The 27,348-nt window shown below is 45.7% G+C and overlaps 1 protein-coding gene across 1 annotated transcript in view; it reads left to right on the top strand.

Moving 5' to 3' along the window:
• Window positions 1-22,590, top strand: part of LOC148478215 (membrane-spanning 4-domains subfamily A member 4A-like) — a 68,861-nt gene extending 46,271 nt beyond the window's left edge. The window contains exons 5-7 of the mRNA XM_088455745.1: window positions 12,057-12,233; window positions 14,181-14,300; window positions 18,807-22,590. Coding sequence (XP_088311871.1) covers window positions 12,057-12,233; window positions 14,181-14,300; window positions 18,807-18,905 — 396 coding nt within the window. The 3' untranslated portion in view covers window positions 18,906-22,590. The remainder of the gene's footprint in view (window positions 1-12,056; window positions 12,234-14,180; window positions 14,301-18,806) is intronic.
• Window positions 22,591-27,348: the final 4,758 nt, after the last annotated feature.

Genomic DNA, 27,348 nt, shown 5'->3' with positions numbered 1-27,348 from the left:
CGTGCCGAAGACTGGAGCGCCAGCAAACACTCTTGAACCTGCCCCGCCATCACCTGAAGCAAGAGGTTGTGACGCAGTGGAACTCAACCCTCTATATGCTTCAGAGGATGGAGGAGCAGCAAAAGGCCATACAAGCCTATACATCCACCTATGACATAGGCAAAGGAGGGGGTATGCACCTGACTCAAGCGCAGTGGAGAATGATTTCCGTGTTGTGCAAGGTTCTCCAGCCCTTCGAACTTGCCACACGTGAAGTCAGTTCAGACACAGCCAGCTTGAGTCAGGTCATTCCCCTCATCAGGCTTTTGCAGAAGCAGCTGGAGAAAGTGAAGGAGGAGCTAAGACGGAGCGATTCCGCTCGGCATGTGGGACTTGTGGATGAAGCCCTTCATTCGCTTTGCCAGGATTCCAGGGTGGTCAATCTGTTGAAATCAGACCACTACATTTTGGCCACCGTGCTTGATCCTAGGTTTAAAGCCTATGTGGTGTCTCTCTTTCCGGCCGACACAAGCCTGCAGAGGTGCAAAGACCTGCTGGTGAACACACTGTCAGCTGAAGCGGAACGTGACACGTCAACGGCTCCTTCTTCATTTTCTCCCGCAACTGGGGCTGCCAGGAAAAAACTTAGGTATCCTAAGCAACCCGCTGGCGGTGATGCAGGGCAGGCAGGACCAAGTTTGGACATCTGGTCCGGACTGAAGGACCTGGCAACAATTTCTGACATGTCTACTGTCACTGCATATGATACTGTCACCATTGACAGAATGGTGGAGGATTACATCGGTGACAGCATCCAAGTAGGCATGTCAGACAGTCCATACCTGTACTGGCAGGAAAAAGAGGCAATTTGGAGGCCCCTGTACAAGCTGGCTCTATTTTACCTGAGTTGCCCCCCCTCCAGTGTGTACTCCGAAAGAGTGTTTAGTGCAGCCGGGAACCTTGTCAGCGAAAGGCGTAGGAGGTTGCTTCCACAGAATGTGGAGAAGATGATGTTCATCAAAATGAATTATCAGCTCTTCCAGGGAGACCAGCCTCCAGAAGGTACAGAGGGACCTGTGGTGGTGGATTCAAGTGGGGACGAGTTAATACTTTGTGAGGATGAGGATGTACACACTGAAGAGGGTGAGGAATCGGTGGATGAGGAGGATGAGGATGACATCTTGCCTCCGTAGAGCCAGTTTGTGCAGGGACACATTAATTGCCAGCTTGTTTTGTGGGGGCCCAAACGAACCAATCATTTCAGCCACAGTTGTGTGGCAGACCCTGGCGCTGAAATGATTGATTTGTTAAAGTGTGCATGTCCTGTTTATACAACATAAGGGTGGGTGGGAGGGCCCAAGGACAATTCCATCTTGCACTTCTTTTTTTTCTTTGCATTATGTACAGTTTGGGGCCTAGTTTTTCTAACTGCCATCCTGTCTGCCACTGCAGTGTCACTCCTAGATGGGTCACGTGTTTGTGCCGCCCACTCGTGTCGCTTAGCATAGTCATCCAGCTACCTCGGTGCAACCTTTTGGACATGAAAACACTATTGTGAGGTGTGAGGTGTTCAGAATAGACTGGAAATGAGTGGAAATTAAGGTTATTGAGGTTAATAATAGCATAGGAGCAGAGAAACCAACAAATTCTGTGATTTTAGCTGTTTTTATGCTTTTTAAAAAAAAAATACAGATCCAAAACACAAAACCCAGAACCCAAAACACGGAAGGGTGGTTTTGGCAAAACCAATCCAGATCCAAAACACGAAGAAAGATCCAGATCCAAAACCAAAACACAAAACACGAAAAGTGGCCGGTGCACACCCCTAATATATATATATATATTAGGAGCAGAGTCTCTATATCACACATAGAAGCTGTGTGTAATAATGGATTCCTCTCACCAAATCTGAGGACCAAAATTAGAATGCGACTTTCTATCCACAGCGAACAATGAGACAGGGCTCTCAGCTTGGCTTACTATGTGGTACTATAAGTCCCAGCCACTCTATTTTTTCTCTGCTACTTATTACTTCAGCTGTTTATAACTCTGCAGTGGCGTCCCCTCAGCTCTCCTCTCTCCACAGCTTCAACTGTCCCTGGCCTGACACTGGTCACGTCACCTGCTGCTCCTGACCTCTTCAGCAACTGCAGAGGCTGCTGGGAATTGTCTGCCTATGTAATGCCAAGTCAGACATAATAACTCACATAGGGGCATATTCAATTTGAAGCAAAAAGCAGTTTTCGCGTGTTTTTGGTGAAAACTTTTCGCCGATGACGTAATATTCGCCTGTTTTGGTTTTATTCAATTTGGAAGACTTTCCGCCTAGGCGGAAAGTCAATGCAATGTAAAATAAAGTTTTGCCTATGAATGGGAGGCGGAAAAAAGTGCAGAATTGGGGTGTTGGGGTGCAACAATGCGGGAACCCCCGTGCAGCCTTCAGACAGTCCCCCAAAGGTAAACTGTGTAAAAAAATTTTTAAAACCCTTAAGAACACCCCAAAAAATTACTTTGAATTTGGGGGAGTAAAAAAAACATGTTGCGGGACAAAGTTAAAAACTAGCGAACTTGACTCTGGGGTGGTCCCCAAGTATGCCCCAAGTGTTTTTTTAATTGCAGGTGCTCGTGGCAGGTGGATTTTTCACAATTTTTTCAACTTAACTTTTAAATATGCTGACCCCCATTTTCAAGTACCCAAATTTGCTGGGATAACTTATTTTCTGGAAAAAAAACTCCTGAATACTATTCTGCACCACGTGTAGAAAAATGCTATTTAGCAGCTATTGAGCCCATTTAAAAACACCAAATACCTTCAGCAAGCCAAATCGGGGGGTACCATAGCTAACCCCCATGTCAGAGCATCTTTTGGGGGGTGTCAGGCTGAGTTCCCCAAATCTGACAGGATTTTCCGCCTGTTCAAGTTTCGCCAGGTCCCGTTTTCGCGTACTTCCATATTGAATACGAGGTAAAGCGGGCACGGCCACGATACTTTTCCGCCTACAAAAGACGAGATTGAGGCAAAAAGTCTGGGAGGCGAAAAAAGTATCGCGGATCCGCTCTGATTGAATACGGCTCATAGTGGGGTATTACATAGTTCCCCACTTGAATAATGCGTGTTCTCACACAACAGGCAACACTCAAAGTCCCCTGTAGAACAGTCTCTTTAACTTTTTTTTACACAAAGACTATTTACATCTGATATGTACAAGAACAATATTTATTCTAAACACTTATTCACCTGTTAATGTCTATACTGTAAATATGGAGCACCTTTGTTCCTCTTTCCTGACTTTCCCAGAACTCTCTGTAGGATTAATGCTACCTCCCTAGAACTTATTTCAGTATACAGTATTTATGCTCTGGGAATTTGTATTCTGAGGGCACAGACATTATGGGCTCTTTGGGTATGATATATGGTTCCTCAAGATCAATAGATTTAGACTTTTGCATAGAAGAAACAACGTGATTTGTTTCAGGGAACCCCAACTTCTCTGCTATGCTTACTTTCTCTAAGTCTTCTGTATGTTTAACTACACTTGACTGTTGGTGATTGCAGACCACATTGGAAGCACTGTCAAATACTTTTGGTTGACTCTGTGGTTGTGGTTCTTGAGAAAATGTTGGCCAGGCTATTACTTGCCAATTCTAGCACACCAGTATATTTTGTTTTTCTACATCTTGGCCAACCATTCCCTTCAGCACTTCATCCTGCCATGCAACACCAGAATACTGTTGTCTGTGTCCATAAAGTCTCCTTAGATAGGACGGTGTGTAGTGACGCCTCCAGTGAGGCCAATGTGGATTAGCACCCTCTGTCACACTTTCAATTTCTTCTGGTCTCTCTCTACTTTCACTGTATCGATAGTTACCTTTAGGACCTCTGGTATGTGGAAAACGCCAATAATGATTGTGATCTGCTGCATATTTGCTGCCTTGGACTGGAACACCACCAGGACCAGTTACGTTAGCTGCTTCCGCACCTTTCTCTCCTTTGACTACATCAAACTCTACAGTCTCCCCATCTGCCAAACTTTGACAGTATTTTCTTGGGTTGGCTAGTATTTGTTCTTCTGGATGGCTGAGTGATGTGCAAAAATATCGCTAGGTCACCCACAGCTATGCAAGTGGCCTGGAGGCGGATTTAAAAAAAAAAAAAAAAATCTGCCATGATTCAGAGCGAGCGCTCGCAAATAGCGAGCGCCTCTGAATCAGGACCTTTGATTCAGTCCCAGAATTTTCATAATAGTCTCTTTAAATTCGAGGAATGGGCAATCTGGATTCTGAAATCTCCACATTCGCAACTGAGTGCGCACCTCCTCCCCGAGAGCTCCCTCCATAAAGAGGTTGGTTAATGTTTCATCCTCTTGCTGGATCTCATGAGGGTCAAGGTTTTGTAATTCTTGAAGTGATTTCTGCAAACTAAGAGCAAGCTATCATAAAGACTCATGGGGCTGTTGCTTCCTGGCATAAGGGTGCCTTTTCAATTCAGACACGGTTCGTGAGTTAAAAATAGCAACTAGTTTTTCAAAGATATCGTTAACGGTTCTCCGGTATCGGTCAGGCCATGATTTCACTTCATGTAAAGCGTGGCCTTTTAACTGCCCAATGAGGATCTCCACTTTCTGTACTTCACTGAGTAGGTACAGTTGTAATTGTAATTGTAATTTGTACTTAAATGGACTTGTGCCCGGTGCATGTGCATTCCTAGAGTAAGTTGGCAGCCAAGGGGCCTCGAAGTAGTATGGCATAGTAATTAGCAGACATACAGTAGTGGCACTTCCTCTGTTTAATCTGTCTCCTTGACTTGCTTGGTCAGCTGGTTGATTTTGCTGTGACATTTTTTTTCTTTTGTTCCATGGAGGGCAGCCATCCTCTTTTGACCCTGTAGTCGATCCCGTTCGCAGATGCTAAAATGTAATACCCCACTGGGAAGAATACAGATGGTGAGGTGCAGTTGTAACTGGCGGCAATTCCTAACTCAGGGCCTGATTCAGCAGTGCACTGCTGTGCGCAGATTCCCGATGTTCAGAAATCAGCGCAGGTGCATGACCCGTCCTGCGCATGTGCAGAGCGGGTATGCGGTCCCGCTCGCAGACTGGCAGTAGACTGTCAGTGATTGACAGTCTGCTGCCGTTTGTGGGCAGGGACGGGGCGGCAATGGCCTCCGTTTCCTGAAATGAAGTGTGTCGCACCATTGGGGGAGGGGGGGAGGCCAGGATCTCCGTCATTTCCTGGCCTCTTCCTCGCCACTGCAGTGGCCGGCTGCGTGACCCCCATGGGTCACCTTAGCCGGACGATGTTATGCAGATTATCCAATGCTGCTTTGGAACGCGCAGCTCGGATAAGTAATGCACAGGAGGTGTGATGCCTCCTGCTGCATTACCATACCTGCGTGAAGCTTTACAATTGCGATCCTTGCTGAATCAGACCCACACCCACAGAAAGACGAGGATTCCCCCAATCAGACACAGACAACATGATACAAATTTCATGCAAAAGCAATCTGGATTTATTTTTAGTAGCCCACAGTTACTGAAATGGGTCACTGTTATAGAATAAGAGGTTTGGAACAATAAACACACAATAAATCACATGACTTACTGCTTTTCTAATTGATTATTCCTATACAAAATTAGCAATGTTCTGTTCAAATAAATAGAATGTCCCAATAACCTAACACAGATGACATGTCCTTTATAACCCAGGCTACGGGAACTCCTTGTTCACACGTTGGGGCCCTTAGCCCTCAGCTCTCCTCTCCCCACAGCTCCGACTGTCACTGGCCTGACACTGGTCATGTGACCTGCTGCTAATGACCTCTTCAGCAGCTGCAGAGACTGCTGGGAATTGTCTGCCTATGTAATGCCAAGTCAGACGTAATATTCTACATAGTGGGGTATTGCATACATGAAGGGGTTAAAGCAGGCAACAATGGGCCTGATTCAGAAAGGATCGCTATTCTGCTAATACGCACGCAACGCAGTTGCTAATATAAGTGGTGATATGCAAATAATTGCATTTGCATTGCGATCGCAGCCTAACATAAGGACGCCCACTTCCCCTTACTCACATCCGTATACTTTGGCAACATAGTAAAATAATCGGTAACATCGAGTAACATTGTACCCATACGCACAGTTAAGGCAGGTCAGACCTCACTCAGAAATTGCTTAAATCAGCGCACGCTATGAGGCCACAGGCTGCATATGGTATCGCAGTGGATAATTTATGCACGCCCATGCAACGGCGTTGAAATGCACTGGCACGCCCGCGTTCGCCCGACCACCCCCACAAACGGCACTTCCTGTCAATCATTCTGCGATGGGTCTGCATAGTCACTGAGATCGCAGTGGCTGGTTCGTGCAATGCGATGTATACACATGTGCAGTACACAATAATCAGCCGATTGCATGCGTATTAGTGACTGCGATCCTTGCTGAAAGAGGCCCAATATGTTTATCACCACTAATAGTTTTGTATTTGCATGGAGAAGCCGATTATAGAAATACAACTATTCCACTATTCTGTTAACCACCTCAGGAATAATACTCAGCAGCCTTGGTGATAAGTGATTTTTTTTTTTTTATCTCTGCAAAATAAGGCAATAAAAATCATACTTATTGCCCATCTCGTGAGACTAATAATAAAAATGTTCATAATAACAATTGTAAAATACAAAAGATGATATTACAGCTACAGTAATTTGGGCTCATGTAGAGGTGCATGCACATCATATTATTTGCATAAAATGTACATTTTTGGAATTTGCAACTGCATAACATCTGAATGGGGGCCCAATAAGCACAATAGGGCATGGTCAAACCCCTGATTGGATGCACATTCTGACGTACCTACTGTAGGCATGGAACTTTTAAGGGTGGCCCTGATCAGCAGTAGTGAGATATGGAGCGCGCTATTGCTCAGTCTCCATGATGCTCCTTTAAAGAGGCATCAATCCTTTACCAAGATGGCCGCCATTAGGACTTCTGAAAATGCTCAGCCCCATCTTGTCACTGTGAATGATACTCTGTGATACCCTGCATTAGGTGCCCTCTGTCACCGTTTATACAAGCACCGCTACCCAATTACAGTCACCGGCAGGTGACCTGCATGCTCTGCTCCATACAAGACTCTGAGTACGGCTGTACAATCACATTACTGCTTAATAAACCACCTCACTGGTTAAGTACTGGGTGGTTCTGCTACTTTGAGGGATCCGCTGTTGTGTACCATTACTGTGATCACCCAGTGGAGAGAGGACCCAGCAGGGGCGTTTCTAGAGAGAAGGGGGCCCGTGTGCAGTCTCTGACATGGGCCTCCTCCTCTCTGTCCGGCGGCCGGCAGCGCACTGAGCTGTGCGCGGCCAGTGCTGGAGTTATAGACTCTGGGCACTAGAGTGCACCCAGAGTCTATAGAGTATGTGCTGGTCACCAGGAAAATGGCGGTGGTGGTGGCTTTTAGGCCGCTGGACCCCCGCTCTGACGTGGGACCCCGGAGAGGTAAGTATGCTATGGGTGCAGGGCGTGCGGTGCGGGGACCCCCTGGACCCAGGGGCCATGTGCCCTGCACACACTGCACCCATTATAGATACGCCCCTGGGACCCAGGGGTTTCCCTCCTCTCATTCTGCCTATCTACACACACGTGCATAATATACACATTTTAAATTATTATTAATGGACATTTGTGATTACCCACCAAACTTTAGTTGAATTATGTGATGCTATACATGGTATTGCTTCCATTTGTCTGCAGCACTTCTGATTGGCAGCTACCAGGAATGTGGGGGCGGCGGTGGAGGAACAGATGGGGTAAGGGGCAGAGGCAGGGGCAAATCTATAATGGGTGCAGGGTGTGCGGGGCACACGAGCCCCTGGGTCACCACACCCTGCACCCATAGTTTACTTACCTCTCCGGACTCCCACGTCGGCGCGGGGGTCCGGCACTGTAAAAACAACTGGAAAATGGCCGCCGTGGCCATTTACCCGGTGACCTGCGCATACTCTATAGACTCTGGGCACACCCTAGTGCCCAGAGTCTATAACTCCGGCGCTGGCCACGCACAGCTCAGTGCGCTGCCAGCCACCGGGCAGAGGGGAGGGGGCCCATGTCAGAGACTGCACACGGGCCCCCTCCTCTCTAGAAATGCCCCTGGGCAGAGGTACAGATAAAAAAGGGGGCTGAGGTACAGAAGAGCAAGGAGCAGAGGCACACATGGAAGAAGACAGAGGCAAAGCTGATAGAGGAACAGAGGCACACATGGGGAGGGGGGAGCAGAGGCACAACTGAGAAACTTCTGAGTGACTTTGTCTAGTCCAGCCAATGGAATCAGGAGGAGGAGAAGAAGGAAGGAGCCAAAGAGCTTGGGGAAGCGCATGATGTGGAAGAGAGAAAGCTAGGGTATTCCGGACTCTGGATTTAGCCACTTGAGAGAGGGATGCCCAGAGCATACAGCCCCCAGGCCCCCATCTACACCTGGCTCTGCAGCTCAGATGATCAAAGGCTGACAGAAGGGGCCCTCTGATGCTGATGATTCCAGGCCCAAACTGACTCTTGCTCATAGACAGCCATCTGCCTGTGACTAAGAAGCAGGTTGCAAAAGCAGGCCCCGCTATCAGACTGGGCTTCATACACAGGTACTCCCTATAGACCCTGATGATGGTCCTGGATAGGCGGTATTGGGGAAAGAATACTGTAGGTGGAAAAATTGGGGGAGGATTATTATTGTAGTGTGTACAAATAGGGTAATTTAACTTTTCTACCTACACTGTAAAGCCAAACCTCTGCGCTATGTCTAGGCTACCATGAGGTGTAATATGTACACTTATACTGTATGCCTGACACAAGTCTGGTGCAAATGTTACTGTTTTACACACAGTGCATAAAAGACTTTCTTTGACCAATAATATGCAGATGGATAAGAGCTTATACAGACAGATATATACCAACTAAAGGAGAGATATCTCCCTCTTTTATATCAGGACATTTACTGATGCACTAAGCTTTATGTGGAATGATTATGTGCATGGCACAAGTGATATAAATGTAATTGCTACCAGTGCTATTTTATACAATTACTGTGTGTTTTAGATACGTGTTTTTTGTGTTATTATTTATTATGTTTATTTTTTACTTATATCTATTGTAGGTTGTGAATAAATTTGTTTTTTATATTTAGAGGAGCCTTGATCATTGATTCATTTCAAACAAGCAATATATTAGATATTTTATAGCGCAGTCCTAATTTGTAGTTTTTTGTGGGTGACTTTACTGAGACCCGGTGGTACTGGTCAATTTGGACTAGCAGCTTGAATTGGTTTTTTTACACACCTGTTTTATTAGCGCAAGGAGCTAGTTGTTGTTTTTGCACCAACTAGATTTCAGTTTTCTTTTACTGTTTTACACCAGGACACATCTTGAGATGGGTTGGGTGCGATATGCCTGCAGTCAGAATCCTGACGCCGACATCCCGACAGGCGACAGGGTTAGCATACCGACACTTGTTGATCGGTATGCTACCCCTCCCCCTTTGTTGCCTAACCCTAACCTCCCCCCCTAGTGCCTAAACCTAACCTTCCCCTCCTCACTCCCTAACCCTCCCCCCTTAGTGCCTAACAATCCTCCTAGTGCCTAACCCCTAAACCTAACCCTGCTACTTAACTTCATTATCCCAGCGGTTGGGATGTTGACGCTGGGGTTCTGACTGGCGTTGGGATACCGGCACCAGTAATGTAAGCGTCGGCATCCCGACCACCGGGATACCAAATGTATCCCCTTGAGATAGGTCTGAATAAACTTATACATACAGGTGAATTTCCTGCATATTGGTGGGTCACAAATACTCCATTATGATCAATAAATAATTGAATATATGAAATTTGTTTTAATAAATAGTTCTTTTATAAATTCGGCTCATACATATGTGCGCTTTTCCTGAGCTGTGTTCACCAAAACATCCAGATGTGTCCAAATAGACCTATCCTGAAAATCCTGCCAAGTAGCGCCATTTGGAGCTCCACAGATATTTGCGAGTAGGTTGCACCACACAGTTTTGTACCGTATGTGTGTTTTAGTTGGTTCTCTAATGCAACAAAAGTACAATGCACATGTACATTGAACACTGCCACTGGCTTAGTTTATATACAGCAACCATATGCCACTTGGATGCTAAACCTGGCAAAAAGGCTGAGGACCGATACAAGTGAGTTTTGCTATACATCCCACCGCGCAGCGTTGTGTTTAATGTTTTTCTTTTTCTGATTCTGCCTCCTCTTTGCTACCTTTATCACTGGGAGTACCACAAGGCTCAGGCTTAGGTCCTCTGCTTTTCTCAATCTGTACCACCTCTCTTGGCAAACTAATCAGCTCTTTCAGATTTCAGTATCATCTGTATGTGGACAATACTCAAATCTACTTATCCTTCCCAGATTTGTCACCATCTGTATTCATCCATGTCACTGAATGTCTTTCTGCCTTTTCATTTTGGATGTTATCTCAGCACCTCAAACTTAATGTTTCCAAAACAGAATTAATTACAGTATATTTCCACTGGCCAATATTAGTCACCAACCTGATATCTCTATCACTGTTGATAACTCGACAATCAACCCCAAACCACAAGCTCGCTGCCTAGGTGTCATCCTTGACTCTGAACTATCCATTTTGCCCCACATTCAATCTGTCTCAAAATATCCAAAATATAAAAAAACAAGACACTGCAAAAACTCTAATCCATGCACTCATTATTTCCTGGATTGACTATTGCAATAGTCTCCTTACTGGTCTTCCCAAAAACAGACTCTTGCCACTACAATCCATTTTGAATGCAGCTGCTAGGCTGATCTTCCTTGCCAAATGTTCATCGTCAGCTGATCCGCTCTGTCAGTCCCTCCATTGGTTACCGGTTTTCTACCATATTCAATATAAAATACTTTTACTTACACATTAGGCTACTAACCAAACCACACCAACATACATCTCTTCACTCATCTCAAAATATCTCCCAACCCGAACTCTCTTCTCTGCTCTGCACAAGATCTGCAACTCTCATCCCCACGCATTACTTGCTCCCATTTACAGGGAACAATACTTTTTTCGGGCTGAACCCACTTTGTGGAATGCCTTCCTATGCACAATAAGACTTTCCGCTAGTCTCCAAACCTTCAAGCGTTCCATGAAAAGTCATCTCTTCAGACAAGCTTATCAGAGTCCAGAACCACCCACATAACCTCACATATTTTCTTTTTATTCGCATTGACATCCGCCCAACCCTAGGCCAACATTCCTATGTGACTGGATCATACAGCCCACCAAGAACCTCTGCAATCTGGCTGGACCAATATGCAATCTGTAGCACCTATCCTAATGGATCAACAACTATTTCCCTATAGATTGTAAGCTTCTGAGCAGGGCCCTCTTACCTCTATGTCTGTCTGTTACTACCCAGTTTTGTTCTATTAATGTTGTCTCCAATTGTGAAGCGCAATGGAATATGCTGCGCTATATAAGAAACTGTTAATAAATAGTAATAATCTGCGACTTTCTACCAGCTCCATTGCAACAAAATTATTAATACTAAGCACCCAGTACACTATAAGTGACTTTGGACGCAGTTACCATGCGACACAGTCACTAAATTAAGAACTAAGCCCGGGAATCTCTACCTATGGCGGATCGTCTCAGTGGCAGCGTGCGTCTCCTGCCATATAATGCAAATAGGATAGGCGAATGAGGACACTTGTGTCGGCAGGAGCGGTTAAATTGTGTTCACCAGGCAGAGCGCAGACCCAACATATTACTATTCTGTTTGTAAAAGCCGTTAATTGTTGTTCTGTACCTTCTACTGCCATATTTACCTGTCGGTTTGGTCCAGTGACTGCTACAGTGCTCTGATTGGTTACCTTCACTTTATTGTTATCATAAACGCTCTTCCGACCTGGCTACAAGTTGATTCTCGTTCCACCTATTTTAAAGTTGTTTTCATGAAAACATTACTGACAGAAAGAGGAAAAGAAATGCAATGACCTTAAAAAAATAATAAATATTAAATGGTCACTTTATGTTTCCTTTATATTCCAGGTGAACTCGAGCTTGGTTCTAAACATAATCAGCTCCGTGGCAGCAACTGCAGCAATGCTCATCTATTGTTTGTTTTTCATGCACACACCGTATTTGTTTTTTTATCACTCCTTTGGCTCTATGCAATGTGCATATTACGGGCAAAGCCAGGACTGTGACGGGGATTTCCAGCCTATGGTAATTCTATGTTATTACTGTTGGTAGATAGTATAACTTGTTACAACTTAGTGAACAAAATACAATCGGATAACTTTGGACAGCATTTTAGATGTTTTTATAAACTGGAGTCAGGAAAACAAAACTTAGACCCCACCGAAAATTGCCACTGACTTAAACATTTTCCATTCTAAATAGGCTTTAAACAGTGAATCTGATCGGAAATGTTATAGAATTTTTTAAGGATGAATCTAAGTTAAAAATAGTTATTTACAAACTTTGCCCAACAACTGTCAATTATATGAGTGAGGATACATGGGTCAGTGGCGCACACAGGGGGGGTTCTGAGTACCCTGAGCTCTGACCCCTCATGGTGTAAAGACATGATTTGTGGGTATATGGGAAGTAGCCAATATGACACAATTATTTTAATGGCCAATTGCACCTTTTTGGTCCCATCCCATATACCACAGGTTTTCAAACTTGGTCCTCAGGACCCCAAACAGTATCACTCACAGAATCACAAGTGACATAGGGGCCTATTCATCAACACTAAAATAAAGTTTTTATGGACATTTTCATTAAATAACGTTATTTTAGTATTCATGATGACACTTCACAGGAGATAACACTGATATCTCCTTGCTAAGTCCCCCTGCGTTCATTTCCACACTCCCCATACATTAGTACATTAGTTTGGGGATATGGAAATTATGGTATTCATCAAATTCCAAAAATTATGTACTTTCGGAATTTGATGGAGGTACTATCCGCCACTGTGAGGAGGCGAATAGCAGGTGAGACTTACCTGCGGTCAGCTGGACAGGTCCCCCGCAGCTCCCTCTGGCGCTCTGGTCCCTCCTCCGGCTCTGGTGGTTGCTCGCACACTGTGTTCTCCCAGCAGAACACAATAAAGTTTAGAAAAAAAAACGTTTTTTTTTTTTTCTAAACAGTACTGTGGTGTGCTGGGAGACCACGTGTCAGACCAGCAAGACGGAGCCGGAAGCTGCTGCGCAGGCAGTTAAGTGCGGGACGGGGGGGAAGTGAGCGGAGGAGGAGGGGTTGGGGGGAGCACACAAACTTACTGCCGCTGTAGGTAGTGCTGCGCATGCGCTGAGTTTACGAATGTAACAGCGCATGCGCAGCACTGTTTCCAGCTGCGGTAACTTAGAGTAGAGAGGGAAAAGTATCTATTTCCCGAAAAGCTGTCATCGCAAAAATGACAGCTTTTCGGAATAGATACTGATGGAGAGGAGGAATGATGAATTCCTCCGGCAATTAGGTAGAACTCCATGCGAGTTCTAAACCTAATTACCTCCATCAAATTTTAAGGTATGATGAATAGGCCTCATAATCAGCTCCACCTGTGTGAGTGAGTAATGAGTACACCTGTGCTCCTGCTAGGTGACCTGTAAAATGTGAACTGTGTGGGGTCCTGAGGACCGAGTTTGAGAACCACTGCCATACACCTTCACATCACTGCACACTGATGTGAGTGGGCAGGGCCTAATGAGAAGTACGCGGCCCCGTCCACACCAAGACCTTCTTCTGAAACACTCTCAGACAAATATCTTGGTGCAGGTGGGGCCGCGTACTTCACATCTTTAGGACCCGTCCCCTCATTTTGAATGCCCTGATTCATGGGTGTATGGGGAGAGGGCGAAGCCAAAATAGCCATTATATATTGTGTCTTTCTGATTTATCGACTGCCCCTAAATACTTTCTTATACTGTATACACTGTAGGGGATGAGATGGTAATACAGCTAAAACTGGTCCATAATGAAAGCAGTGGTCAATCTGGACATTTAATGCATTTACCCTCTAGTATACTGTACACCAGTAAAATCCTGTAAGACAGATTTTACTGGTTTGTAACTTTGTATTATACAGGGCAGCATTCATGTTGGGGTAGATTCTATTTATGTAATTGTCGTCATTCTGCTTTTTATTTTCTTCTGTTGTTGTAGGCTCTGTTCTTAGGCATCATATTGATACTTTTTGTTCTTACTGTACTGGGGTTCTGCATCACCTTGTCTACATCGATATTTGGATGCAAAACTGTGTGCAGGACATCTTACAATGAAGTGGTAAGGTTTACTATGTGTTTTATGTAGTATCCGAAGGCCCAGAACCCCACCCATTTAGTTATACGTTACTAATTAGGGTAGCTTTCAGGTAGGCATTAGCACTCTTGATAGACTGTAGGCAGATGCAACAGACACACACACACACATATGAAAAATAAATGAAACCTCCCGCACCCATCTCTATTCTCTATCCTCATAGGCAAACGTAGGGGGGGTTTCCGTCTGCCTGAAAACCCCCCTCCCCAGCCCACACCATGACCACAATAGAAATAATAATATAATAGATTGTTACTAGTGCTGCATGTTCTTCTCAGTATCACAAATGAAATAATTAGCACCACCTGTGGATCTTTTAACATGTATCTGCCAGTAGCAACTAGAAGATCTGGAAAACATGCACTGTTAGACATGCACTGCTATAGAGCCCAATATGTACATATATGTCCAGGGCAGTGCTATGTTCTTCTGCTGCTCCTCCAGGCTCCCGGACTTGCTCCAATAGTCTGGAATGGTGCTCACATCCAAAATAAATACATTCAGCTCAGGCAGGATGGCCTACTGATGCATCTCATGGCTTACTGTGATCACTGGTCCTGTATATGCTGGAATTATTATACACAATACACTTTGTATGACGCTTATTAAAGCTGGTTAAGTACTAATTCTGCCCTCTCCATTGACTGGCCACACTCGCTCTAAAATTAAGCATTGGAAACCCCCTTCTGGAAATCCTGCATTTGCCACTGATCCTTCTCACCCCACCGATCTCCCTTTCTTTAATTTCTTTCCCCCTCACCACCCTGTCTACATCTCTTCTCTATCCCCCTCGCCACCTGTCTCTCATTCCTATCTATTCCATTACCCCTTTTCTCCCAATCTCTCATCTCTGTCCTTCTCACCCCCCATGTCTTCCATCCTTGATCTCTAGCCCCAACCCCCACGTTTCCTTCATGTGGGGGCTTTGGAGCCCATTTATCAATGAGTTTTATCATACGCAATGAGTTTTAAAACTTGTGTATGATAAATGGTATCCAGCCAATCAGCTCCCAACTGTCATTTTGCAAACAGATGACAGTTGGGAGCTGATTGGCTGGGGCAATATTATCATACGCATTGAGTTTTAAAACTCGTTGTGTATGACAAAACTCGTTGATAAATGGGCCTCTTTATATGGAAGTCTGCCAGCCAGTGACAGCTGTGAGGGCAGATAGTGGGCGGGGCCTCCCTGAAGCTAGACACACGCTCTAGGAGATGTATGTACTAAGCTCTGGAAAGTGATAAACTGAAGGGTGATAAACTACAAGCCACTCAGCTCCTAACTGTCATGTTACAGGCTGTGTTTGAAAAATTTGGGAAAGGGGAAATTGGAGAAGCATTCTGCACCAGAGAGAAATTAGTTATGTAAATGAATCATCATTAGGAGTAACAACTCCTCTCTTAATTAGAACTCTTGGTGGTGCTCCCAATAGTCCTAGATATATTTCTGTATAACAGTCATGGCATATGCAGATCACCTCGGTTTCTGCTCCCACTTGACCCCACCCCCTCTATGGCCACACCCACCACCTCTGCTGTTCCCTGCCCCCTATACTCCTTCACGTCTCCAATACTTACCCCAGAGGCCGATCCTCCTCTCTGAAGTTTGTCCCGTCTCCTTTGCAGTGAGCGCCCAAGCCTCCTCTGCCCGCACATTGAGGAGACGGGACAGACCTACAAATATTATATAGATTTCCACTGAAATAGTGAAAAAATATACAAATATAAAAAAGGTAGAATAATAACGCAAAGAAATGACTAAAATATAATACGTCTCCTTCACATCAAGCTACTACTTTCTGAGACACTCTGCTTCTATAGGACAGGTGGCCTGATTCAATTGTGGACGCATTGTCAATGTTGGACATAGGTGGCCTGATTCAATTGTGGACGCATTGTCAATGTTGGACATAGTGGAGCGATTTTTTTTTTTGCTGCCGTGCATGCGCCAAAGCCGCACTGCGCACATGTAGCGATGGCTTATTCAGCATTCGGGGGAGGTAATGGGGGTGGCTACAAAAACGCAGGCATGTCGGTACACTCTCTGTGTGTGCCCTAGTGAGCCTCTGCAAATTTGTATCCAGCTGCAGAGGCCCCAGCGTGTAAGGGTGAAACGAACATTCTGAGACAGCATAGCTTTGCTCAGATGTACAAAGTGCCACCGATGTTTTATCTTTTGTACGTAAAAGGCGCATGTGTCAACGCCAGAGGTGGGCGTCTCTGTGCACAAGACATCAGCTAAGTCATTAGCATATTTTTGCAACTCCGCTGCGTCCAAAATCGCAGTTTCACCTTTGCATCAGGCCCAGGTTGTCTGCGACACGCATACCTCCCAACTGTCCCGCATTTAGCGGGACAGTCCCGTTTTTCTGGGACTTTCCCGCTGTCCCGCCCGCGGGCCGCAGTGTCCCGTGGTGGGGGGGAAGTTGGGGGAAGCATACCCGCTGCTCTGCTATGCAGAGCAGCGTGTATGCAGAGGTAGAATAGACGCTGTGTGCATGCGCACAGCATCTATTCAGAGTACGGGGGGGGAAGCCTGGGGGCTGCCCAGCATCTCGGAAATGCTGGGCACGCCCCATTAGTGACGTAAACGGGGGCGTGTCATATGACCACGCCCCATTTATGATTAGGTCACACCCCCTTTTCAAGCGGGCACGCCTTTGGCGCGCGCAGGTCCCGACTACCTCCCAGCAAATGTTGGGAGGTATGGACACGCGTAGCTTGAAGTGTGCATTATGATGTATTTTTTCTTCTATTCTTGGTTCCTTACTACAGTATAACTAAGGAGCACCTACTGTAACTCCAAAAACTATTACATTGAGGATTTCAAGGGTAACTCTATCACATCATATCTACATGAAATCTAGGGTACACGTTTATTTTTCCTTTTAAATATGACAGCTTCCACCATACAATGTTTATTAATAAGTGTATCAAACGTACAAATGAGTACCTGTACTGTTGCCCATATAAGCACCATTTCCCTTGCAGTTCTTTATATATATGTTTATATACTCACCTTCATAGCTCTCATCACCAGTATCCCGTCTGTTGCACACAGATAACATTCTGGTCTTGTCCTCACATGTTGTATTTGATGTAACTCACAAGTACAATCAGCCCATGGCCATGACATCATTAAGCTACGGTACAAATAATGGCTTAAGCAGGGCCCGGAGCCAGCACTACAATTAGGCAAACTCCTGTGCTCCCACAATATCCAGCGACCGTCCTTATCTCAAGGGCTTACAATGGGGAAGAGGGGGTGAACTAGAGCATCTGTACATATCCTACCTTTTTGTAGTTCTGCTGCTGCTCTGTGTCAGATATAGGCTAGAAATGCCTCGACATGGAGGCGCAGCCGGAGAAAACAGCCTTGCCACCCAGTGGATCTACAGAGCAGTGGGCATACCCATCTTTTGACATGATGGGGTGTGAACAAGGAAACATAGGCTCCCTAGGCCCAGGTGTTTCTCACATGCCTCTTATAAGGCCCATCAGATAGCACACATGTCCCACATCTGTATGTCCTGTTTTTGTGCCCCCCCATCTGTATATCCAGTTCTGTAAGCCTATGCTCTGTGGCTCGCTCCAGCCCTCTACAGTGGAGTGTTGACACACAGCTCTTCCAGTCTCTGACCAGCAGTGTTGGAAGTTGGAACATCATTACATCACATTCACAATGCTGCTGGGAGTTCAGGATATGGCCTGGGTGCTATACACTTACCACTAACTTTCAGCTGGGGGAGGGGGGGTAATTGCTCCTCCTGGCTATGCCACTGCTACAGAGGTAAGAACACTAGTAGAAAAGGGGGAGGCCTGCAATGCCTATGTGATTCCAGTTTCAAGAGTGCACCCTAACTTTCTGCCTTTGATTGTTTTTGTGGTCATGTAGAGCAGATGTAAAACACTAGCCATGATTTATATAATGAGCACGGATTGTTTGTCCTGAGTCTGTCATTCGCAATTGGGGACGAGGCGCTATCTGCGAAGGGAGGAGACCTTGGGGAAGTGTGTAAGTTTAGGGGGGGGGGGGGTGCGAGGACTCCTCAGACCCCCATAACAAAGTGTCTGGTGTTCTAGTATGAGATATTTAGTCAGTAGCAGCTACTATGCAGCGACATACCTTACAGAAAGTGCGGCATATGTTTGCATTACATACTGGAAATAATAGCACATAACAGCACAGCAGACAGGGCATTTGGTACATTCTACAGGGCCAATTGATTTAGCCTTGAGAGCCACTAAACAGTTTCTGCCAGCTTGGCAGCATGTCATTATAGCTGAGTTCTGCTTGCAGCCTATGCTGATACAAGCAGAAATTAGCTACCGTTATGGGCAGCTCGTGGCTAATTGAATCTGCCTCTATAAATAGCATTATTCATTCTAACTGCAAAAATTGTTATCATCATATAATGATATATGCATAAATTGTTCATTGCTAACATGTCACCTGTGTGTTTATTCCAGGCTGTTGTTGTTTATCACGCGGCATCTCAGAATGTTCCTGGCCGATCGGCTGTCCCCACAACTGCATTGCCTACTGATGGAGAGTTTATGTTACAGTGATGGATCACAGCAATATCGATGTTCCAGCATTCCACTTTTAAAATATGAGAATATATACACAGTATTTGCCACATGTTATGCACTGTTTCATGCTCTGATCCTGTAACTTTGATAGCCATGAATTCACCTGTATTGCATATGCAGTCTTTATGCCTCCTGGTGGCTAGTAGCCCTGTATCCTTGGACCGCAAATTGCATACGTTTGGGCTACAATGACGAGAGCAAATAAGTTTACCATGAAGAGGTTTTTGTTTACAACAGTCCATAGATTTAATTTTCCTTATTGAATATTAGCACACTCAGGGTGGGATTCGATTAGTCCCGTTAATGATGTAGAAAATGGGCACTGCACCAATTTCCTGGTGATTTGTGCAGCTCCAGAGAGGTGGGTATTAAACATGGGTGATGGGTGTGCAGTGTGGGCCCCAGGACCCAGGGGTCTGTATGCACCGCACACCCTGCACCCATTGTAGATACACCACTGCACAAGAGGATACACTGCTCACAAGCACAATTTAAATTTGCTAGTGAATTCCGGGTTGTACAGGAGATTCAGAAACAAAGGATTTTTTTTTTTTTTGACAGACGAGTCACATATCAGCTGTTATGTTTGGAGCAACCAAAACCAGAAGAAGGCCATATTAGAGTCCAGATAAAAATTGATCTTGCAACAAGTACAATGACCCCAAACAATTGAGCAACTCCACAACAGAATGGACTCATTGATACACATGGAAATAGTATTTTTCGAATGTTATAGATGCCGGAACAAGGGGGGGGCTGGGGGCCAAACATTTGAGAGGCGCCAGTGAAGCGGTTGCCACAGACGGTCATGGGCAGTGCATTATAGCCAGGACCTACACTCCCGATTCGCTGAGGAGACTACCGAAAATCCGGTGCCGCTCCCGGGCCCCCGGAAAGGCAGACAAGCCTCCCAGCTGCTGCCAATCACTCCATGGCCCCCCATGCTTTTTAAAGGAAACCCCCGCAGCAGGGGGCCGATGATGCGATTCACGCTGAATTGCGTCATTTTTTGTCCCGCCCTCCAGTAATATCGGCATTGTGTAGTGGGGGGGTGTCAAAATTATGTGATTGCGTGGCCCCGCCCTGCCCACAAAACATCTCCCGCCACGCCCCCTATACCGGCCACATCCCTCCTGCAATGCCGATCTGGCTGGTCACTCTCGAAAGGAGCAGCCAGAATATTGGCAACCCTGATTATAGCAAAAGGCTGCACAGCCCCTGCAGTGTACAGAAGAGGAGGAGGTGTAAAGGACCTTATTCAGAGTCGGTCGCGAGCGCTGATGCACTCGTAACCGACTCGATGGTTAGGCCTGCGCACGTGCAGCGGCCGCACTGCGCGTGCGTAAGCCCCAGAGCGACAGAGAAACTCTGTTGTTCCGGAGCTCGCTACCAAAGGGGCGGCTGTCGATGTTGATCGACAGCTGCCCCCGTTTGGTAGGCGGGCCGGGGGGCCCAAAACGGAGGTGTTCCTTTACGAACGCCTACCGTTTTTGTGGGCGGCCGCACTGACATCAGTGATGTCAGTGGGGAGCTTCCTGCTCCATCAGAGCAGAAAGCTCCCTGGGGCTTACGAGTGCCCAGACCCAACCTTAGGGTCTGGTCGTAAGCCCCGATGGTCGCGATGGTGATCACCATCACGACCATCAACCTGGTCGGTCGTTAAGCTGTCGGTGGTAACCCACAGCTTAACGATTGACAAGGAGGCGGCCGTTCAGGATGCAAGCGGCCGCCCTGATTCAGTGCGACCGCTTGCAACTAACGACCGCCTCTGAATGAGGGCCAATGTGTGGTCTTTGAGTTAAAAGCCGCACATGACACCTCTTTCTCTGTGCTGTGCAGCCTATTGCTATAATGTACAGTCCGTGCCTCCTGCTGCTCCACTATGGTGCTGCGGTGCCTATGCGCCCAGCAATGGGAGGGAGGCCAAAATTAAATTATATATTGCCCCCTCTTAACATAAAATCATTCCGACGCCAACTTCTTTATTGTAATTGAAGGGGGAAAGGAAGTGGGAAGGCCTGGAGCACTGGTTCCAACTCAGATTAATTGAGGGGAAGTAGGTAGATGTATCCACTAATAGATGAAGGGTATGTTTCTTAGCCCTATGCTCTGGGTGATGTGTGTTGCGGAGGTACTCCCATGAGAGTAATAGCTGGGAATTGCAAGGAAAAGAAGAGAGTACTCTCTTGTTGCTGGGGCACACTTTTCTACCTAATTTAAAACTTAACGTTTGTTATGTCATTAAAACATCAATGCACAGAAACACAAATGGACAAACAAGGATTTAAAATACCTATAGAAAAATTATCCAACAGGTAATATATTATCCAATCCCAAATTGAATGGGTAGAAATATAGCCTAGTGCAGGGACAGACTGGGGCTGCTAAGCAGCCCTGACAATCACCCTGTGCGCGCGCGCGCGCGTGCGCAAAAGGATGTGACCTTGCCTCAAAAGTGGCATGACCTCGCCTCACAGGGGTGTGGCCTCATGACACGCCTCCATCCTTCAGTATCCCTGGTGGAGCAGAGCACCGGGAGGCGCAGGTGCTCGGCCGGGGTTTGAAGCCGGACCGGCCCATCTGGCCTTTGGCCCTTCTGGCATTTGCCTTGGCGAAGTATGTTCATATATATATTATTATTATTGGATATGATCCCTATATCAGATTTGCAGACACAAGAAACAACTCATAAATATATAATGATAAATTAAAACGTGCGATCACATATGTACCTAAATGACATGCAATGGACAGCAGAAAATACAGTACAACATAATAATCAAGTTCCACAACTGATAGTATTACCTGAAATGTATATACTAGCTAGGACAGATATATACTGTAGATATACTTGGAAATCCAATGATCACACAATATTAAACATATTTTGGAAAAAAACACTTGCATCTTTCTTCAGCAAGTTCAGAAACTCATTAATTCAACACCCAACCTACATGTCCCATGTATCGTAACCCTTTACCGATCAATACAACACCCAACATACATGTCCCACATAGTTTATCAAATTTTTCTGTTTTTTTAGAGAAAATTACGTGAAAAATGACGTGCATTATTACTATTTAAAAGCCTCTAAATAAATGACTATTTACTAGGATGGGTGTCCCAGGGGTTCTTTGCTGTGCCATGTGATTTTTACATTAAAATCCGTTTTTCCCCTATTTTTCACCTGCTCTGGAGCTGGCATAAAATTTTAAACCAACGGTAATAAGTCACATGACCTACTTCGCGGCTAATTGAATTTGCCTCTATGTATTTATTTCTTATAACCAGACTACCTGCTAGAATCAGTCTCACCTGAGATCCAAAATGGTGTTGACATGAGAGTTCTTTCCGGTGAATCTGATGTTTTATTCTATACATGAATTGTTCTCCAGGAACTTCTGAGCTAGAAGCTGATCTCAACTACTTTCCCTCACATGATCAGGGGACACTATGTTTTCCAGGATAGCCAGCATATACTGTGATGATTGGTATGAGAGATGCTGTCTTCAAGCTCTTCTTAATGTTTCTCAGCTGCCTTAATGGTTAATTATAGAGGGGTGTGAAGAACCTTTATTGGAGAATTTCTTAACACATAAATCTGTGAACACGTTCTTTGAGTGTCTAGTGACTGTTGCATCTTGTTTATTAATTTGTTCTATTGTAGCATATACTGGGAGTCTACTACCTAAGGCCCTCATTCAGAGCCGTACGCTCTGAGAAGAGCGCACGCTCTGAATGAGCGCCGTCCTCCATAACTGTGGAGCGTCCTCCTGGACACTCGTATAGCTGTGGGTCACCACCCACAGCCTATACGAGCGTGCAGTTTGATGGCCGCGATGGTCGTGACCATCGCGACCATCGAAACTGCGAGCCGGAGCCTGCGGTTGAGGTTTTCAACCGCAAGGCCCGGAGTGATTTTGGCTCTATCTAGTGATGTCAGTGGGCCGGCTTCTGACGGGAGGCGTTCCCTTGGGAACGCCCCCGTCAGGGAGGCACGCCCACCAAAGGGGTCGTGCTGTCAATCAACATCGACAGCACGCCCCCTTTGATCAGACACAACGAGCGAAGGAAAGTCCTTTGCTCGTCGCGTCTGGCGCATGCGCACGACGGAGCTCCCTCCGTCGTGCTCATGCTCAGTGCAGACCATCAACCCACTTACGAGCGGACAGCCGCTCGCGAGTGGGTCTGAATCAGGCCCTAAGTGACTAAAGTGACCATAAAGCAAAAAACACAGGCACTAACCTTCTATGCTATATGTATGTATGTATGCATCTCAGATAAATATGCACTTATATAATCTAATAACTGACATCAGCCACCATACAAAATGGGAGAACTGGACACCCCAAAAAAGCAAAATGTTGATGCGCTATTCAGTTATAATATTTATTAAAAACACAGAAATATTACTTGACATAACTGAAAGAAAAAATAAAACCAAACTTAAAAATATATATATATATTATTACTTAAAATTGCACCTTTGTCACTAATACCCCTTTTACACCAGAACTAAAACCCGGGTTATTGCAGGGTTAACCCGGGCAGCTCTTTGGTGTAAAAGGGGCCAGGGTTGGATTCCCGGGTCGAGTGACCCAGCAATCCAACCCAGGTATCTTGCAGGGTTTAACACGGGTATAACCCGTGAAACACTGCAGTGTAAATGGGTTCCCCGGGTCATTCGACCCGGCTCCCGTTTCAGCAAGGGGACTTCCGGGCTTCTCAGCGCCTGGAGATGATGTCATCTCCAAGCGCCGGTAGAAGTGAGCACTGCACCCGTGTGCGGTGTGAACGGCGCCAACACGGAAATACTCCAGATCCAAACGTTCAGTCACAGTAGTCACTGTTGTAACTAGTCAGAGATGTTAAGCTGGGTACACACTTAACGATATGCTCCATGAGCGATAATGATAAATGTTTTCCCTTCACCCGGCTCAAGGTCATCGCGCATACACACTGAACAATATCGTTCAGTGACTTCACCCTGCTCATCCCTGAACATGCAGAACCGGACGATATCGTGCCCTGCATTTTCGGGCGATGAAAGACGTCGTTAATGATCCGCAGGAGCGCATATCGTTAACAATATTGTGCATAAACACTGGACAATATTGAACGCTATAAACAATATCATTATCGTTCATATCGTCCAACTTATCGTCTAGTGTGTCTGCGGCTTTAGTCTGTCGCTAGCTGAGAGAATAAAAAAGCTGTAGCAGTAGATTAAGAAGCTTCAGATCCAGAGGCGTCATCGAGTCTGGGGACACCTGGTGAGCACTCCAAATCTGCAGCACGCGCCACCAAAAGGGGGCATGGCCTTGTGGGAATTCTCTCCTGGGGCGTCCCCCGCTGGGCTGCCCCCTGAGACTAGTGTCTGCACTGTTGGCTCCACCTTTGTGACAGGAGCAGAGTGTTGCATGAGAATGACACACTGCACCACTCAGCTCATGTCACTGAGGAGGAGGAGCCGGCATTTGGTGTCACCCTTCCGAGGTTGAACACGTTGTGCGGCCCCCACCCCCATAGCGACGTCACTGTTCAGTTCATATATTTCAAAGCAGATGTTTTTGTTCTTTGCAGCCTGTTAACACGTCTTATACAGCATTAATGGATGGTTAATGAAGCTATAATAAGCAAGCTGAGAGGTGTGTAAGATGGTGGCAGGGAGAGCTAGGCTTTAGTAGATAATAGGACTAAGCTTGCATATTAGATCATCTCTTAGTCCAGTCTCCTGAGGAAGCCGTTGTCAGGGCAGAGCGGTGGAAAAAATGCGTAGAAAAGTGCCAAACTACTGAAGGGATATTTGGTGTAACAGCTGGCATTTAATAGTATGGATCCCGGGACTGGTGCAATGTATCTACGAGGTAACTTAGGGCCTGATTCAGAGCCAGACGCAATTAGCGCTCGCTCGTCCAGAAAATAGGGGTGGCTATTCAAATGAACTGTTCGCTGTTTGCGGTCTGTTCACGCCTCTAGGTCTGAACGAGCGAACAAAACTTGCTGTCGGTTTTTGGGAAACTATGCCCCCTTGCCGCTCGCATCCTACGTCATGTCCGCTATTTATTAGATTAATCGAGTACATCGACCAGGGTATGAGCTGCTCGCTATTCTTGTGGTTGGTTTTTGCTACCACAATTTCGCGAGCAGTTCTGGCTATAAAATAACCCAGTGACGTGGTCAATGACGCTGCTGTTTTAATTATGCACACCCATAAAACGCCCGTTTTGACCATTAAGCACGCCTGCGATCGGATCTCCACTCCCCGTTTTCAAGCACCTTCCCCTGTTACCACCCACATACGCCTCTTTCTGTCACTCAAATTATCAGGCATTCGCTATTTTGCGAGCACATGAATTTCGACCGCACTGACTGGTTCGCGCATGCGTATAACGATTCGTACGCATGCGCAGTTGGGCAAACATCGCTCGGAGCGAACGAGCGGCCGCTTACGAGCGGCTCTGAATCAGGCCCCTAACCTCCTATTGGAATTTGACCCCGCTAAACCTCTAACGGGAACACTACGGGCTTCAATCTCAAAAGTTCTATCTAAAACTAAGAATTTGCAGGGGATCCCCAAGGGATGGAGTGATGATAGCGGCAATCTAATATGTTAACAGACTGCAAACACCAAAAACATCTGCTGTGCAATACTGTACATGAACAGAAGCTTATTAATCTACCGCCAGTGGCGTCACAAGGGGGGTGCGGGCCGCACCCGGGTGTCACCCGCCGAGGGGTGACACCAAAGTGCAGACTCCCCCTCTGGTGACAGGAGCCGGGTGCTGCACTGTAGAATTACGTGCAGCACTCGGCTCCTGTCACAGTGAAGGAGCCAGCACTACAAACACACTGGACCCCGGGGGAAGCCCGCACCTCCTGGACCCCCCGGAGACACTAAAACCAGGGTTCGGGTGCGCTGCCCCGCCCCCACATGTGAGGCCCTGCCAACTTGTCCTGAGGCCCCACCCCTTTCCCCAGCATGCGCGGCTGCGCCGCGCTCCTGCTTGTACACCCGCACCGGGTGCAACTAAAGGTGAAGACGCCACTCTCATCTTCAAGCGCCAGCTTATCACATGATGGAGGTGACGTCATCAACTCGGCAATAAGCCGGGTCGGGCAGCCAATCTGAAAGGAGTCTCAGCCAGGTCATACCTGGGATGGACCTGTGTACACAATCCTGGGTGCGACCCAGCATTGCGATGTGAAAGGGGTATGAATGACAATTTTAAGTAATAATATACAGTATATATTTTTTAAGTGTTTTTTTTCTTTCTTAGTTATAATACATTAAAACAACACATAAATATTGCTTGACATATAATTGAAATTAGTCCACCAAATCATAATACATTGTTTAGTTGATTTTTAGGTTTCTATATGACTTGGGAGATCCTTGTCTTTTTTTGTGACAGACTCATATATAAAATCTTTGCACGGATTGCACAGTCCAACAAAAATAAAAAGTGTTTAGTTACCAAGGACGTTTGCTTGAATTTAGGGTATTTTGGGGTTGCTGAATTAAAAAATTAGAGGTTTTGTTCTGAATCGACTCTAGGGGGTATATTTTTTAAAGGTCGATATTAATCGATTTTGATTGATTTAAAATCGATGATAATCGATGCTGTGCTTCTGGGGCTATATCACACATTTACTAATAATTATTAAAAAAATCTGTTAGTAAATGTGTGATTTTGCCCCAGGAACACAACATTAATGTTAATCGATTTTAAATCGATCAAAATCGACCTTTAGTAACTTTACTTCTACTTCTTGAGATAATGGATACCCTCAAGTAATAGGGAACTTAGCCATAACGCGTGCGTATGGGAATCTATCAGAACATTCTACAAGGGGAGACGCGAATATTCTAGGTGTTCACTACGCAATCATTCTAAAATATTCTCCCTCCGTTTACAAGTGATCGGCCGCCCGGCCAGCAATCACCTGACAGTTGCCTATTGGGTATTCTCTTGTTTCTTGTCCGTGTAGCTCAAAAATTAGAGACAGTGTAACAAAATTAATGTCATGTTCGGAATCAGCGCCACAAAGTTATGATTGGCAATAAAGGGAGTGTTGATCAGTGTTATAGACAAACATAGACCCCAGCAATCATATATCTGATATATTCATGAATATACTGTACCCTATATAAAGAATCAATGCTAAGGGATCAAGGAGCAGATGAAACAAACCTTCTAAATGGGACAAGTGGAAAATTTCCCCATAACAACCAATCAACTTATAGCTATCGTTTATCTAGTACTTTCTAGAAAATGCTAGCTAGCAACTGATTGGTTGTTATGATCAACTTCTCCTCCTGTTCTCTTTAGAAGGTTTGAGACATCTCTTCCTAAGTCATGTATTTGTGTGGTTTGAAAATGACATAGCAAACTTGTTTACATGAGCCTGTATAAAT

Source organism: Taudactylus pleione, unplaced genomic scaffold (assembly GCF_031769625.1).
Source record: "Taudactylus pleione unplaced genomic scaffold, aTauple2 ptg000671l, whole genome shotgun sequence".
Taxonomy (NCBI): Eukaryota; Metazoa; Chordata; class Amphibia; order Anura; family Myobatrachidae; genus Taudactylus; species Taudactylus pleione.
Note: the sequence above shows the minus strand (reverse complement) of the source record. Positions and strands in the feature narration are given on the sequence as shown.